Source organism: Fulvia fulva, chromosome 11, assembly GCF_020509005.1.
Source record: "Fulvia fulva chromosome 11, complete sequence".
NCBI classification, from domain to species: domain Eukaryota; kingdom Fungi; phylum Ascomycota; class Dothideomycetes; order Mycosphaerellales; family Mycosphaerellaceae; genus Fulvia; species Fulvia fulva.
The window spans coordinates 2,576,703-2,589,448 of NC_063022.1; the positions used below are offsets into that span (position 1 = coordinate 2,576,703).

At 52.9% G+C, this 12,746-nt stretch overlaps 7 protein-coding genes across 7 annotated transcripts; 3 read left to right on the plus strand and 4 right to left on the minus strand.

Annotated features, from left to right (window-relative positions):
- Positions 1–1,628: 1,628 nt before the first annotated feature.
- Positions 1,629–2,974, minus strand: CLAFUR5_13130 (uncharacterized protein; the record flags this gene model as incomplete). Its single annotated transcript, XM_047912278.1, has 2 exons — positions 1,629–2,513; positions 2,579–2,974. 2 exons carry the CDS (start codon positions 2,972–2,974, stop codon positions 1,629–1,631), a joined length of 1,281 nt encoding a protein of 426 aa, XP_047767945.1.
- A 792-nt stretch (positions 2,975–3,766) lies between these two features.
- On the plus strand, positions 3,767–4,744 carry CLAFUR5_13131 (uncharacterized protein; the record flags this gene model as incomplete). The annotated part of the gene is made up of 2 exons (XM_047912279.1): positions 3,767–4,342; positions 4,391–4,744. The coding sequence occupies 2 exons, from the start codon at positions 3,767–3,769 to the stop codon at positions 4,742–4,744; spliced, it is 930 nt and encodes a 309-aa protein (XP_047768501.1).
- A 382-nt stretch (positions 4,745–5,126) lies between these two features.
- Positions 5,127–6,464, plus strand: CLAFUR5_13132 (Phosphatidylethanolamine-binding; the record flags this gene model as incomplete). Its single annotated transcript, XM_047912280.1, has 3 exons — positions 5,127–5,350; positions 5,859–6,326; positions 6,377–6,464. The coding sequence occupies 3 exons, from the start codon at positions 5,127–5,129 to the stop codon at positions 6,462–6,464; spliced, it is 780 nt and encodes a 259-aa protein (XP_047767757.1).
- Positions 6,465–6,672: 208 nt separating this feature from the next.
- On the minus strand, positions 6,673–6,959 carry CLAFUR5_13133 (uncharacterized protein; the record flags this gene model as incomplete). The annotated part of the gene is made up of 2 exons (XM_047912281.1): positions 6,673–6,765; positions 6,816–6,959. 2 exons carry the CDS (start codon positions 6,957–6,959, stop codon positions 6,673–6,675), a joined length of 237 nt encoding a protein of 78 aa, XP_047767758.1.
- A 606-nt stretch (positions 6,960–7,565) lies between these two features.
- On the plus strand, positions 7,566–9,323 carry CLAFUR5_13134 (Ankyrin-1; the record flags this gene model as incomplete). Its single annotated transcript, XM_047912282.1, has 2 exons — positions 7,566–8,454; positions 8,527–9,323. The coding sequence occupies 2 exons, from the start codon at positions 7,566–7,568 to the stop codon at positions 9,321–9,323; spliced, it is 1,686 nt and encodes a 561-aa protein (XP_047767759.1).
- A 22-nt stretch (positions 9,324–9,345) lies between these two features.
- CLAFUR5_20347 (uncharacterized protein) lies at positions 9,346–10,044 on the minus strand (the record flags this gene model as incomplete). Its single annotated transcript, XM_059463183.1, has 1 exon — positions 9,346–10,044. One exon carries the CDS (start codon positions 10,042–10,044, stop codon positions 9,346–9,348), a length of 699 nt encoding a protein of 232 aa, XP_059319156.1.
- Positions 10,045–10,883: 839 nt separating this feature from the next.
- Positions 10,884–12,499, minus strand: CLAFUR5_13135 (Heterokaryon incompatibility protein 6, OR allele; the record flags this gene model as incomplete). The annotated part of the gene is made up of 2 exons (XM_047912283.1): positions 10,884–12,293; positions 12,347–12,499. 2 exons carry the CDS (start codon positions 12,497–12,499, stop codon positions 10,884–10,886), a joined length of 1,563 nt encoding a protein of 520 aa, XP_047767760.1.
- Positions 12,500–12,746: the final 247 nt, after the last annotated feature.

Here is a 12,746-nt window from a genome sequence, read left to right on the forward strand (position 1 = left end):
CTCGGGCGGCACTTGTCTAGTCTCGTTACTAGCTCTCTCGAGAGGAAGTATAGGTTAATCGTACTTACGCTTGATCTCGCCTTCTACGTCTCTATACCCTTTAGGGTCGCTAGTTCTATATCGCGGCTCGCGGTGATTTCTAGCAACTTGCCTCCTAGGTATACGTGTAGGGGGGTAAAGTCTAGACCCTATTACGGGTAGTGAAGGTTGAAGTCGCCTACTAGGACTTAGTATATATCCCCTTGTTTAAGTATCCGGTCTAGCGTAGCTAGGGTCCCTAGGTCTCTGCTCGTTCGTCCTTATAGGGGAGGGTTATAGACGTTATAGATTCGGACGGTTCCCTAGCCTATTGCTATTTCGATTGTCGTTATGTCCCCCTAGTAGCCCTCCGGCTATAGCACGACCTTCTATACTTCTGTGCTAATAGCCTTACTTACGTAGGTGCATGTTCTTAGGGTGTGTCCTATATCCCTACCGATTACCGTGTAGTATCGTTAGTCGTTACAGGTTGCCGGTTTACTTGTATATAGGTTAGTCTAAGGTTCCTATAGCGCTACGACATAGTGCTTTTAGTAGTCGAGTTCTTGTAGGAAGTGGAGTTAGACCTTATCTTTGCTTTTGTTGACGTTATACTATATAATAGTAAGGTTGTCCTGTACTACTATTACGGGCTAGCTAGGATAATGTCTATAGGGGTGCTCCGGGCTTAGCAAGGAAGGAATCGTATTTAGTAAGCTAGCTACGAGATAAGGTGACAAGTCTTAACCGCGCTTTCCTACTTATCTAGCACTACCGTATAGCCTCGTTTCGAGAGGTTAGCCCGGAGCAAAAGCTTCCCTCTACGCCCTCCCTCCCTGTTTGCTCCTTAAGCCAATATCCACCTCTATAGGCCTAAGCCCTTTAGTGCTCTCTATTGACCGACATGCGCATCCGTCCTCTCGGGCTATATAGATAGTGTTAGCCGTCGCTGCTAGTGTATACCACCCCCTAGGTTTTGACGCCCTTCGCGTTACCGCAGCCTATCTCTAGAAAGCGGCCGTCTATGCCTCGCAGGTTTGCTCGGGGCACACACCACGCCGGGCAGCGTACTCCTTACGTTTCCACCTACTCACTAATATGAAGTTCCTTATCACCCTGCCCTCGATCCTCCCCGATCACAGAACCAATCTACTCGCATTGTACGTCTTTTCCCCGTCCTAACAGCCGTCTTTTCCTTGCTTAGGCTATCGTCTTTTCCTCGTCGCAATCTACTATGTCAGACTAGGTGCGTTGTGTAGCGGAACAGGCAGTGCCTCAGGCAAACCCCTCGTTCCTATACCGGGTGCTCAACAGGCCCTTACAGGCTTCGTCGCGTGTCCACCTACCCTCCGCATTGCCCGCTGGCAAACACTAGATTGTTTCGTAGTCCGCTCGACGCCGTCGCATAGTCCGCTCAGTTCTTGTTCTGTAGTCCGCTCGTCCAATGTTCGTCGCTCGGCCCGCTCGGTTTACGGTCTCCGGAGGTGAAAATTCTGCACTCACACTAGAGGTGTCCTGTCGAGCGTATAGGCCACGGTTCCGCGCCCTTCTTACACGTAGAAAGAAGAGGGACTCGCTCCCGACACGAGTACACGCTCGTCGGATGGTTTTTATACCCGTTTTGCTGGTAGTCCTCTGTTCGCCGCGGCTTCGCCTGCGTTGCGCGCCCGTCGCGCCCACGACGCTCCAGCGTGAGAATACTTGGCTCTCTCGTAGCAAGACGAGAGGTTCGTAGCCGACACCACGTACAGGTGATTCTCGTCGTCGACCCCTTGGGTTAGATAGTCTTCACTGAGAGGGCGCCATTCTAGTTCAGCGCCCTGGGGATCAAAAGTTGCACCGCAGATTGGTACCCGTACAACAGAAGATTTTATGATGGTATTCAGGAATGTCGCCAATGTTGACCATATGTTGGGATCGCAGTCCAGCTCGAAAAGTGCTGCCATGATCGGGACAGTAAAGAAACTCCCAATCCCGTGGAGCCTATCAGGCTGTTTATGAAGTGACTGCAATGCGTTCGAGTGAACTGTGCCGACTGTGTGGTCATGGCTCCGTGTGTATATTATTGTGCGATTTGTTGCGATGCGAGCTCCGGCATATTGGATGTTTTGCTCTTGAAGTAACGGCTCGCGGAGGGCCGCAAAAGATTCCCGCATGTTCGAGGACCCCAGAACACAAGTCAAAGACTTTGTGTACATACAAAGCTTTCGTAAGCTGGGTCGCTCCAAAATGGCAAGATGGTGGTATAGTCGCCAAATTGCAGGGCGATGTTCGGCTGCTGCAGTGTACCAGCGAGCTGCAACTCCACCCCAGGTCGCATGCGCCTCTTTCTCTTCCTCAACTGCCATGCGATAGCGTGCCAGGTCTCCCAAGCACTCTATCCACGTGTCGGTAAACTCGGGAACGGTCTCGTACAGCAATGCCATCATTTGATAAGCCAAATAGATGAAAGCTAGTATGTATTCTTGACTTTCAGGCCTGCGATGTCGAGGCACCTGCCATTTGGTCAGATTCCACTGACGCAGCTTGGGTGAGGCTCGAGAAGAGCAGAACGACTCACCTCCAGGAAAGCGTGGATGCCGTGCTTCCACATCCTGGCAGGCATGCGGTAACTGGCCGCCAGCCTTCGTAAGGCATGTGTAGCAGACGGATGCTGGGTCGCCGTGAGGAAGTCGTGGTGCTTATATAGTAGAGTCCGGTGGAGGGCAATCAGTGCTTGCCATTGCTCTGGTCCCAATTGCGAGCTAGGGTCGGCGGCTCGAGCAGCATCAATGTTGATGCACTTAGCTTTTACCATCACAAGCCCAGCGTAGATACCTTTGACCTCTGCGGCAAGCTGTTCCTGCGAGATCGGGGTATTATCGGGCTGTATGATGGGAGTCCACCGTAGACTCGCATCTATATTCTCGTCCCTCATCCTCCTAACCAAGGCCGGAGCCTCTGTCAGGAGTGGCATGTGTATTCGATGGTTATCGAAGCGACACAGTGGCCGACTCTTGCTTTAAGCTTGCCTTGGATACGAAGCTTCCTGATATCGCAACCGTGATGCTGTTGTCGAATAATGTCACGACGATGGTCGATGTTCAGCTCTTCTTGGAATGTCACGTTTGAAAGGATGTTGTTGCCGCTTTTTCGTGTCTCCTGGGTTGACCGCAGAAGAGATGCACAGCTCAGAACAGCCCGCACTGAGCTTCGTGGCAGTGTAAAGAGGGCGGCCAATGACGAAAATCCACGTTATTGGTTTCAGGTTCAGCTGGCGTCGTGCTGCAGCCCGGTCACCTCGCATCAGCTCATGTCGTTACAATGAGTGCCCTTTTGGCGAGTTTCTGAGGCGACCTGCGATCTTGACATTACCGTCGTGCGAAATGCTTTCAGTCTGACCCAGAAAATATATCGGCATACGCTTCTACGAGTTCTCGGCAAGGAGAGCTGACTGAAGAAGAGAGTCAACTCAGCAGTCCAGAAAATAATTGCGGCAGTGCCAGCGACAAGGCGAACGATCTCCTCGGCAGGCACTCCATGCACCACGGAGTACTCGCGAGACTTGCAACGCGATTCGATAGCCTCCTACTACAAGCCGCTCGATGTCGAAGAGAAGGAGATCAGGATCTTGAAGTTATTGCCCGGCAGAGCCAGAGGCACCATAGAATGCGAGCTGCAGATCATCTCCCTTGCGAGTGAAGAGACCATCCCAGCATACGAGGCATTGTCCTACACCTGGGGAAATCTTGCAGAGGAGGAAGCTATCATGTTTGGGCATGAGCAACGACTGCGCATATCCCGCGAACTTGTTGAAATGCTTCGGAACCTTCGAGACGTGGTTGAGTCACGTCTTCTCTGGATAGACGCGCTATGCATCAATCAAGCAGATGAGAAGGAGCGGTATTCGCAGATTTTGCTGGTGGGCGATATATATCGTCACGCCTCCAAGGTACTCCTGTGCTACGGAAAAGGCGACAGTACGATCGAGCATGAAGACTGTGCCTCTGTCGACGGTCGCTGGCCCTGGGTTGGATATATCGACATCCGAAGCGCTATCACATGCTTGAGGGGACGGCCCTGGCGACTTTCGTGGTTGCTAGAAAAAGCAGCCTGCTTGGACATGTGGACCGATGTTCGTTACAAGCAGGTTTCCGGGCAGGATTCCATGTCGTGGGAGTCACAACCTCCGATGAAAAGGGCCATCTTGAAGCCGGGTATCCTGATGTTCACGCCGATACCTTTGCTGGTCATTCGCGATTATGCCACCGCTCGTGATCTGGGGCCGAAAATACCAATGTATCTTCGGCAGTCTTCTGACTCCGACACATGGTCGTCAAGAGTGGTAAGCAATATGCAACTCTGGTGACAGAACACAAGTTGACCATGGCAGGCCGCGCAAAAGTACTGGATAGTCGAACCACCTCCAGAAATGTTCGCAGCCGCTACAATGACCTTCATCATTCTGCTGACCTGGCATCGCGGGCTCAACGAGAGATATCCTGTGCAAAGCAAGATCATGGTGACCAGCGTAGCAGGCGGCATTCTACTAGGTGCCCTGCTAGACCTGTCAGTTTGCGCAAGCATGCTCAACCTCGTACCGATCGCGGCATATCTTGCAGCGATTGCATCTGAGCTGATTATTGTCGCAAGTAGCAAGAAGAACACGATGAAGGATTCATCTGAGTCACGGTTGTGGCGGGTAGATGAGAAGCTGTTCCATATCGAAGCAAAGGATGGAGTGTGATGGAAGATGATGTTCAGTGTTTCGACCAACAAAGTTCTCTGGTGCCAGAGAAGGTGAGGTGCGGTGCGAAGCTGCCGAGGTGAAGTCGAATAAGGGCAATATGCACGTGATGGTGCGTGCTTGGAGTTGAAGTTGTATCTACAACTCGATGTCTCTCTCTTTCAGCTTGAAGCATTGCAGATACAACATAGCTTGAATCCTCAGACAGATCCCTATCCAAAAGTCCATCCATCCGCCTCCCGCATGCCAAGAATACCGCAATCCGTCTGCCGAGGTTACGTAGTGAATATCGCCGATCACCTGCTGAATGTATGTACTGCAACAGATCTAGAACCAACGTCTACATCCACAACTCACATCCCACGAAACCCACGAAACCACCATGATCCTCCAAGCCCTCGCCATCGCGGCAGCAGCCCTTACGCCAACTCTCGCAATCCCACCGCCAGACTCCGGATTCCCAGAAGCTCCCAACGACACAGCCCTCACAGTTGCCTTCGACGCCGAGAGGCCCGACGGCGGCGTCATCGTCGACGAGGCAGCTCTCTACGGCATCAACGTCACCGCAAACACTCCGCAACTCTTCGTAGATCCCACGAGCTACCAGTCCATCCAGGACTAAAATGTAGTGCTGGAGAGCCGGTGACCGTCTCAAGGAGGCGCGAAGGGTATACGCCTACATCGATAGCACCGCATCGATGGCACCGCATCAATAGTATCGCATTAGCCGTTACGGACCTATACTTTCGATTTCGCTCTTTTACGTAGGCAGTGTTTCAATACGCTCGTATCGTGTGTTGCGTTGTCGCATAAAGTGCAAGGTCGACGTATACAAATTTTGGTGTTCGAGCTCGAAATCCACTAGCGGGAGTATGCGTAGCCAATCATGAATTTCCGGATCCTTTATGACCAATAAGAGCTTGCGCTTCGAATTACAGTATCTCTCACCCGTATACAGGCGCCAAGCATTACGTGGCTCTCCAGCACTTGGTCTTCGTATGATTGTATTTATCGCTACGGGCGCTTTCCAGACACCTTCGCTCGCTGACGTCGTTGACCTACGGTCGCAAGCTCACTATGGTACGACTAGCGCTCGCTCTCGGTGCCTTCCAAGCTACCCTTCGCTTAACAATGGCGACTACACCATCATCATGGTAGACCCAGACGCCTCATACCCCGAGAATCCAACAAATCGGTTCATTCTCCATTGGATGCAGCCCAACATGACGCAAAGGGACGACGCAATGCCGGGTACGCAGAGGAGTCTCGAGAATGCTACGCAGCCGGTTGTGGAGTATCGCCGTCCCTCTCCTCCTACCAATTCCTCTGCGCATCGGTATACTGTTTATGCGTTCCAGCAGCCGATGGATTTCACGATTCCGCAGCAGTGGGAAGGTCTGAGTAATTCTAATCGGAGCAGGTTCAACCTCACGAGCTTTATTGCTGATACGGGATTGGGAGAGCCGGCGGCGGCGAATTACTTCTATGTTAGTAATCAGACAGATGTGCCGGGGAACTTCACAGCGGCGCCTGGGGGGATGTATCCGGGTGGTGATGGGACTGCTGCGACGAGTGGGGATCCGTATAGGCCTACTGGGAGTGCGGCGGGCGGAAGCAGTGATAGTGTGGGAGTTCGAGTAGTTCGGCTGGCGCGGCGGTGGTTACGGGGTTGGGGAGTATCGTGGGTGCTGGGTTGGTGGGATTCGCTGCTCTCATGTAAATAGTGTGCAGGATGGACCGTATCGCCTGGACTACGGTGCCTCATCATCAATGCTTTCTCATTCGTTGGGTATCATCTAATTTGTACGCCTTTTCCATGCCGTGCTCCTCTCAGTTCAGTTCAGTCAAAACGCCTGGCAACTCCTCGCCCCTTCGCTCGCCGTTGTGTTTATGCTTTTGCTCGCTTCGTCGTCTGTCGCTTTCTCTGCTCATTTGAACTCGTTTGGCCAGCACTTCTCCTTGGGCCACTGGTCGTTGTGGGTGTCGGCGTGCTGTTCGAGGATCTTGAGGTTGGTGTTGTCCTGGGTAACTGTCAAAGATACCTCGCCGTCGGTCATCAATCAAGTCTTACGAGTTCTTTGCGGCAGTAGGCGCAGATTGACTTTGGCTTGGCTGCCTTGACTGGGGTGCCGTTGGCCAGGACTGGAGCACGAGTTCCTGCTGCGTCGGCCTTCTTCTGCTCCTTGCGGACGCGGTCTTTCTTGCTGATAGGCATCTTGGCGAGGTGGTATGCGATTGGGAAGAAGTTGTTGGTGGTGTGTGAAGTGCCTTTGGTAAGTGGAGCACGTGAGAAGATAGTGGAGCACGCGTCGAGAAGTGGAAGAAAATGGCTCTCGCTAGCGTGAAATTCGCTGACTAAATCTAGTTTCACTTCGGCAAGTGAAGGCTGCATTTCTTTCTCCCCATCAACACTTCGCTCATGTCCCATGCTGTACCACCCTCTACAGACCCCTAATGCTCCCTTGCTATCAGGGCCAGCGCCGGCTTGGACACCAATTGTGTAGACCTTGGAGTGCGGTCCTGCCACGCCTCACAATCACGATGCTGGTCAGCGGCCTCGATGTCATTCGAGATGCGGCTCAGAAAGCTCGCGGTGCACCATGGTCTCTATGCTCAGCTGATTGTTGACAAGCACAAAGACAGAATTTCCTCCACGAGAGACGATCATGTGGATCATGCTCAGTAACAAGGCCAAGTGCATCATGATGTGGCTTTGCCGAGTTCACCAACGCCTGAGACTGCCCTGTTGCCCTTTCGATCGTCAAAGTCACAGACATCAAAACGAGACCTGTCAAACGAGGAGAGACAAGCCGCGAACAAAATGCTACGAGAAGCCATTGGCGCAGATGATCCTGACAAAGTCGCACAGGCAATTGCTCGAAGTGCCGATCTACATCACACAGATGCAGACGGCATGCAGCCCGTACACACAGCTGCGAAAGAAGGTTATCTAGAGGCACTAAAGACATTGCTCAGTCTCGGCGCAGACGTAGAAACAGAAGCCGTGAACGACAAAAGCAGTCGCCCATTGCATCTTGCGTGTGAGCACAAGAGGCCGCGGACCGCGAAGCATCTGATCGAGGTCGCCAAAGCTGACATACATGCACCGGACACAACAGGCAATAAACCTCTCAATAGGGCGGCCATAAAAGGCGACCTCCAGATCATCAAGCTTCTGCTAGCAGCCGGGGCGGACATTGAGTGGGTTGGTGTCTGGGGCTGGCATCCTCTACATCATGCGGCCGGCAATCTTCAGATTCTAGCTACACAGCTGTTGCTGCAACGAGGAGCAGATCTTGAAGCAGAAAACACGAACGGAGAGACAGCACTGCATATCGCGGCTGAATACGGAGCTGCTGCAATCATCGAATTACTGATCTCCAAGGGGGCACAACTTGACGCAATCAACCATACGGGCGATCAGCCATTGATCAAAGCAGTGTCAAAGGGGAAGACTGTTGCGACAGACATTCTCTTGAAGAGAGGTGCCGACATCGAAGCTTTCGAAAGCAAAGGCGGAACTGCATCACTTGTTGCGGCTGAGAAGGGCACCCTGCCAGTCGCCGAGATCTTGCTGGCTCGAGGAGCTCGTCTCACAGCGATTGACAAGGAGAGCAACCAGCCTTTGCACTTGGCAGTAACATATGGACACTTACAACTCGTGAAGCTCATGGTAGAGCACAACGCCGACATTGAAGCCAGAGGTGCGAGTGGGTAGCGACCTGCTCACCACGCAACACGCAACGGCCCGGTTGAGATACTCAAGTAACTCATCCAGCAAGGCGTCGGGCTTAATTACGGTGCCGACCAAGGCGATCAGCCGTTACATGTCGGCACCCGATGGAATCAGGACGCCATGGTCAAAGAACTGCCAACAGCAGGCGCAGACATCGAAGCTCGGGGAGAACACAACCAAACCGCACTACACATAGCAGCAGAGGTCTCCAACGAGAGCGTAGTGAGAGTACTCCTCGACCACAACGCAGACTACGACGCCTGGATGGGTAACGATACGCCCCTACATCGTGCAGCAATCGTCAACAAAGTCGATAACGGGCGAGCTCTGATCAAGGCAGGCGTTCCTTGGGACCAGGAGAGTAAGCTAGGAGATCAGGCCATCCACCTCGCAGCTTTAAAAGCCCACAGCGCTTTCATCGGCATGCTACTCGACCATGGAGCTGACATCTACGTGTACAACCGCGGAAGGGGCTCGTTCCCGTTACTCACAGCAGCAGCCTATGGCCAAACGGAATGTGTGAAATACATCTTGACCAAATCTCCAATCCTAGAACAGCGGACACTCAACGGCGACAATCCGCTGATCCTGGCATGCTGGAATCAGCATATTGATAATGTGAAACTGCTGCTCAAAGCTGGCGCGGAGATTAATACGACGTCTGAAGCTGGGATATCACCTTTGCATTGCGCGGTATCGAAGAATAACCTGGAGATTACGAGAGTTCTGGTCGAGAGTGGTGTCGATTTGACGCTGAATACGTATCAATGGAGACCGCTGGAGACTGCGGAGAATTTGAAGTTTGAGGAGATGGCTAAGATTTTACGGAATGCTGCGAAGTGAAGTAGCTCTGTGTGCGATCTGGTTACACAGTGCGTTCTGCACCGCTCCTAATGCGGTGCCAGTCTCGCACAATCAAAGACACTTCTGAACGGCGTCTCCGTTCGCGCCGAGTCGGGTTCAATTTCTGGCGATGTCGATACAAGAAGCACAAAATCTGCTTTTCGATCAGTCCTCGAGACGACGCGATCTGTCGACATTCGCCGAATTGGTCAAGCCACGCGTGTGCCTCTGCGAGAGTTCCGTAACATTGCCCACGTCTCGATCCAGGCATCAGTATACACCACTCCAGGCCTGCAGTATTCGGATTGCTGGATGAGCAGTACCAGATACCGACGGGATCGTATAGCTTGTACGTCCGATCGTTGAAGATGATTTCCAACTTGCGAATCTGGCGTAGATGATGTGCGTTCATCGCGCGAACTTTGTCACTCATGCTGTGGAGCGCTTCGATGGCGGGTTGTACTTGTTCGGGTACGTGTGGTGGCGTCAAAGTGACTTGGAAGTGTGAATCGCTCCAGAAGTGGACACATGCTTCCTGGTGAAGTTTTCTGGTCTCGTTATGGATTTGGCGGGAGACGAGCAGGAGATGGCTTTCGGGTAATTTGGCCGTGAGAAGAGGAATTGGTCCTGGGTCTGGTGAGAAGACGTCGTCGTAAATTTGGTTTCGTAGTTCTCCAGGCAGCTTCACCAGGGTGCCGAGCGATGAGGGTTGGGCGCTCATGTTCGTCACCAACAGTCTGTGGAACTTTGTGTCGGGGTGTGTCGCACATGCTTTTCGAAGCTTCGAAGAATGAGGGGAATGTACTGCTTGGTATGCCTGGTGGATCCAAAGCCGCCGCTCGCCCCACAGCTGTCCTAACACAGCCCTTGGATCGGTCAGCCTTGATAGCTTAGCCTTTGCTTATAGCGATAGCCCCGTCCCAGGCAAAGTCAGCTTCGTTGGTAATCGACTCTTTTCCATGCGCCTGGTGTCTTGCAGCACCGCTATACCAGCCGAAACTGTTGCAAAGGTAACGCTGCAGCTTCCTCTCGCTGAGCTGCCTGTTGTTCTTCATTAGCATCAGTACGTAGAATGAGACCATGCACGTAGGCTTCTCCCAGCATTTTCCATTGCACCTCGCCAGTAACGCCATTCTTCTTCGTCTTTCTCAGTAGGAAAGGCGTCCGTGCGCCACGAAGTAGAACTACGCTATCTCCCGCCCTCACGGCAGAGTGACACATCCCGATGAAGTGACGATTCTTTGTGGTTATGAAGCGTCTACCATAGGCTGCTCGTTGGTGTGCGACCTCAAAGTGCAGCGCCTTCTGCAATTCTTCGTAGTCTAGCATATCGATGCCAACACTCCCGGTGCCGGTATGATCGAAATGCTGTCTGAGTTTCTTCCAAGGACGGTAGTAGTCGATGGCGTGCAAGGGTCCAGTCTTGCTATCAGATGCGATACCCGGGAATTGCTGGCCAGCTATGACAGTGAGCGCGAAGTGTGGTAGCATCTGGTCGCCAATGCCGAATGCTTTGCCTGCTTTGAGTGCAATATGCTCCCATTGGCGATAGCGTTGTTGCTAGAAGAACTCCATAGTTGTGGACACGAGGTCCTTCGTGGCATGGAGCATCCGACCTTCGGCAAATCGTGCATGATCTGCAGCATTCACGCCGCCGGCTAGCTTGAAGTGATCCAGGCATGTGTCAGAAGTATGGTCGACAACATCGTAGACAACACCAGAGACCGTCAATGCATGCGGGTCATCGCTGACAAAGCATTCATCTGTTGTGGCGCCTGGCAGTATGGGCTGCCGTCTTTCCCATTGGTTAAGAAGCATGAACGGGGTTGCCCACGGATGGATCTCCCAGTCTGGAACCCACGAAGGTAAGCCACGAGTGTCACCCAAGGCGTCGTCCTGACATGCGGTGAGAAGGTCGAGCCCATCGTGGCCTGTTATCATTCGCTTTGCGAGGTCTGTGTATATCGTCCCAACATCGAGATTGTAGCTAAGAATTAGGCCAATCTTGCTAGCATCTGCTGCAAGTCCAGCCAGCGCGAAGATCTTATCTCTCGCATCAGTGGCATAGCTGCTTCGTGCTTGACATAGTAGCCGAAGCAAGGTGATGGGATCAGTGGTCTCAGCGTGCACGCCACGTCGATAACTTTCCAGTAGCATAGTTCGGTTGGGATCAACACCGGTAATTCGAGTAAGAGAGTGTTGCATGATGTAGTCTGCCGCGCGGGCAAATGATGGCCAGTCGATCGCTTGGTCACCGTAGCGCACGATCGAGGTCCGCGACACTGCCACTTCTTGAATTATCCATGCTCGAGTGAACCAATGCTTCCAGAATAGATCATCCAGCAACTTCCACACACTGTCTTCCATGCCAGGTAAGTTTCGTGTCTCAAGGTGACTTCCTGTCATCGGGAACTGGCGAGCGCTGGGATGGTCATCTTGTTGAGCCTTTGACAGCTTCTCCAGTAGCTCAAATACCTGCGCAGCATCTGATTCCACCTGCGCCATCCCGAGCCAGACGATAGTCTCCTCTGCAGCTTCGTAAATTTGCCGCATCATCTGCACCTGTTGCGCACGCTCGCTGTTGTTAGACTGATCGATGCATATAGCATCGATCCAAACATGCTGCTCCAAGCTTTCATCGCGGATATGTCGCAGCGCAGACCATAGATTGTGGCCAATCTCCAATGTCGATCTGCCACAGTCTACAGTATGATGAGGCTTGTCGGGGCGCCACGTGTATGATAGAGCTTTGAAAGAGGTATCAGCACGCAGAGTACAGGGCACGATCTCAAATGTGACGGGATCATCACTGCCCCGTGGCGCCAGGCGTACCAGCCTGATGCTATCAGTATCAGTGAGAGCGGCATACTGATACGCCGGCAGCCCTGGTTTGTGGTCGTTCAGCGGCGTCGTGGCTTCTGCTGCTGGTACTTCTTCGTCCGGCCGCAACTTGTGGTCAGCACTGAAGGCCTAGAAGCGAGTATAAGTTGCCAGGACAGTGCATTCTATTGGGATGAGCCTACGGTGCGCTTTCCCATGCCTCTTCTGGAGCCGAGCAAGAGGTGATTCGCGTCCGCCAGACCATCTCGCATGACCTGGTACGGTTTCGAGGATGCCCAGGATGCCCGCACGTTCCATAGAGGCTCCGGGAGCGTTCTGGGCAGACCAGGTGCCATTCTGCGATGTCAGTGGAGTCGGCGGTGGCAGTACAACGAAGACATCGTGCCAGCTCCGTTAGCATGGTAGCAGAACGCGAAGGAGCGAAGTGCGGCTGAGGTGGACCAAGCGACTACGGCTGGGGCTGGAACACGCGGTTAGGACACTCATACTCGCTATTTTCGTTGTATACACCATTCACATGATGAAGAGACAGCGCATGACCGTCGACGTGGATGAAATGCTGATGGACGATGGTGAAAGTCG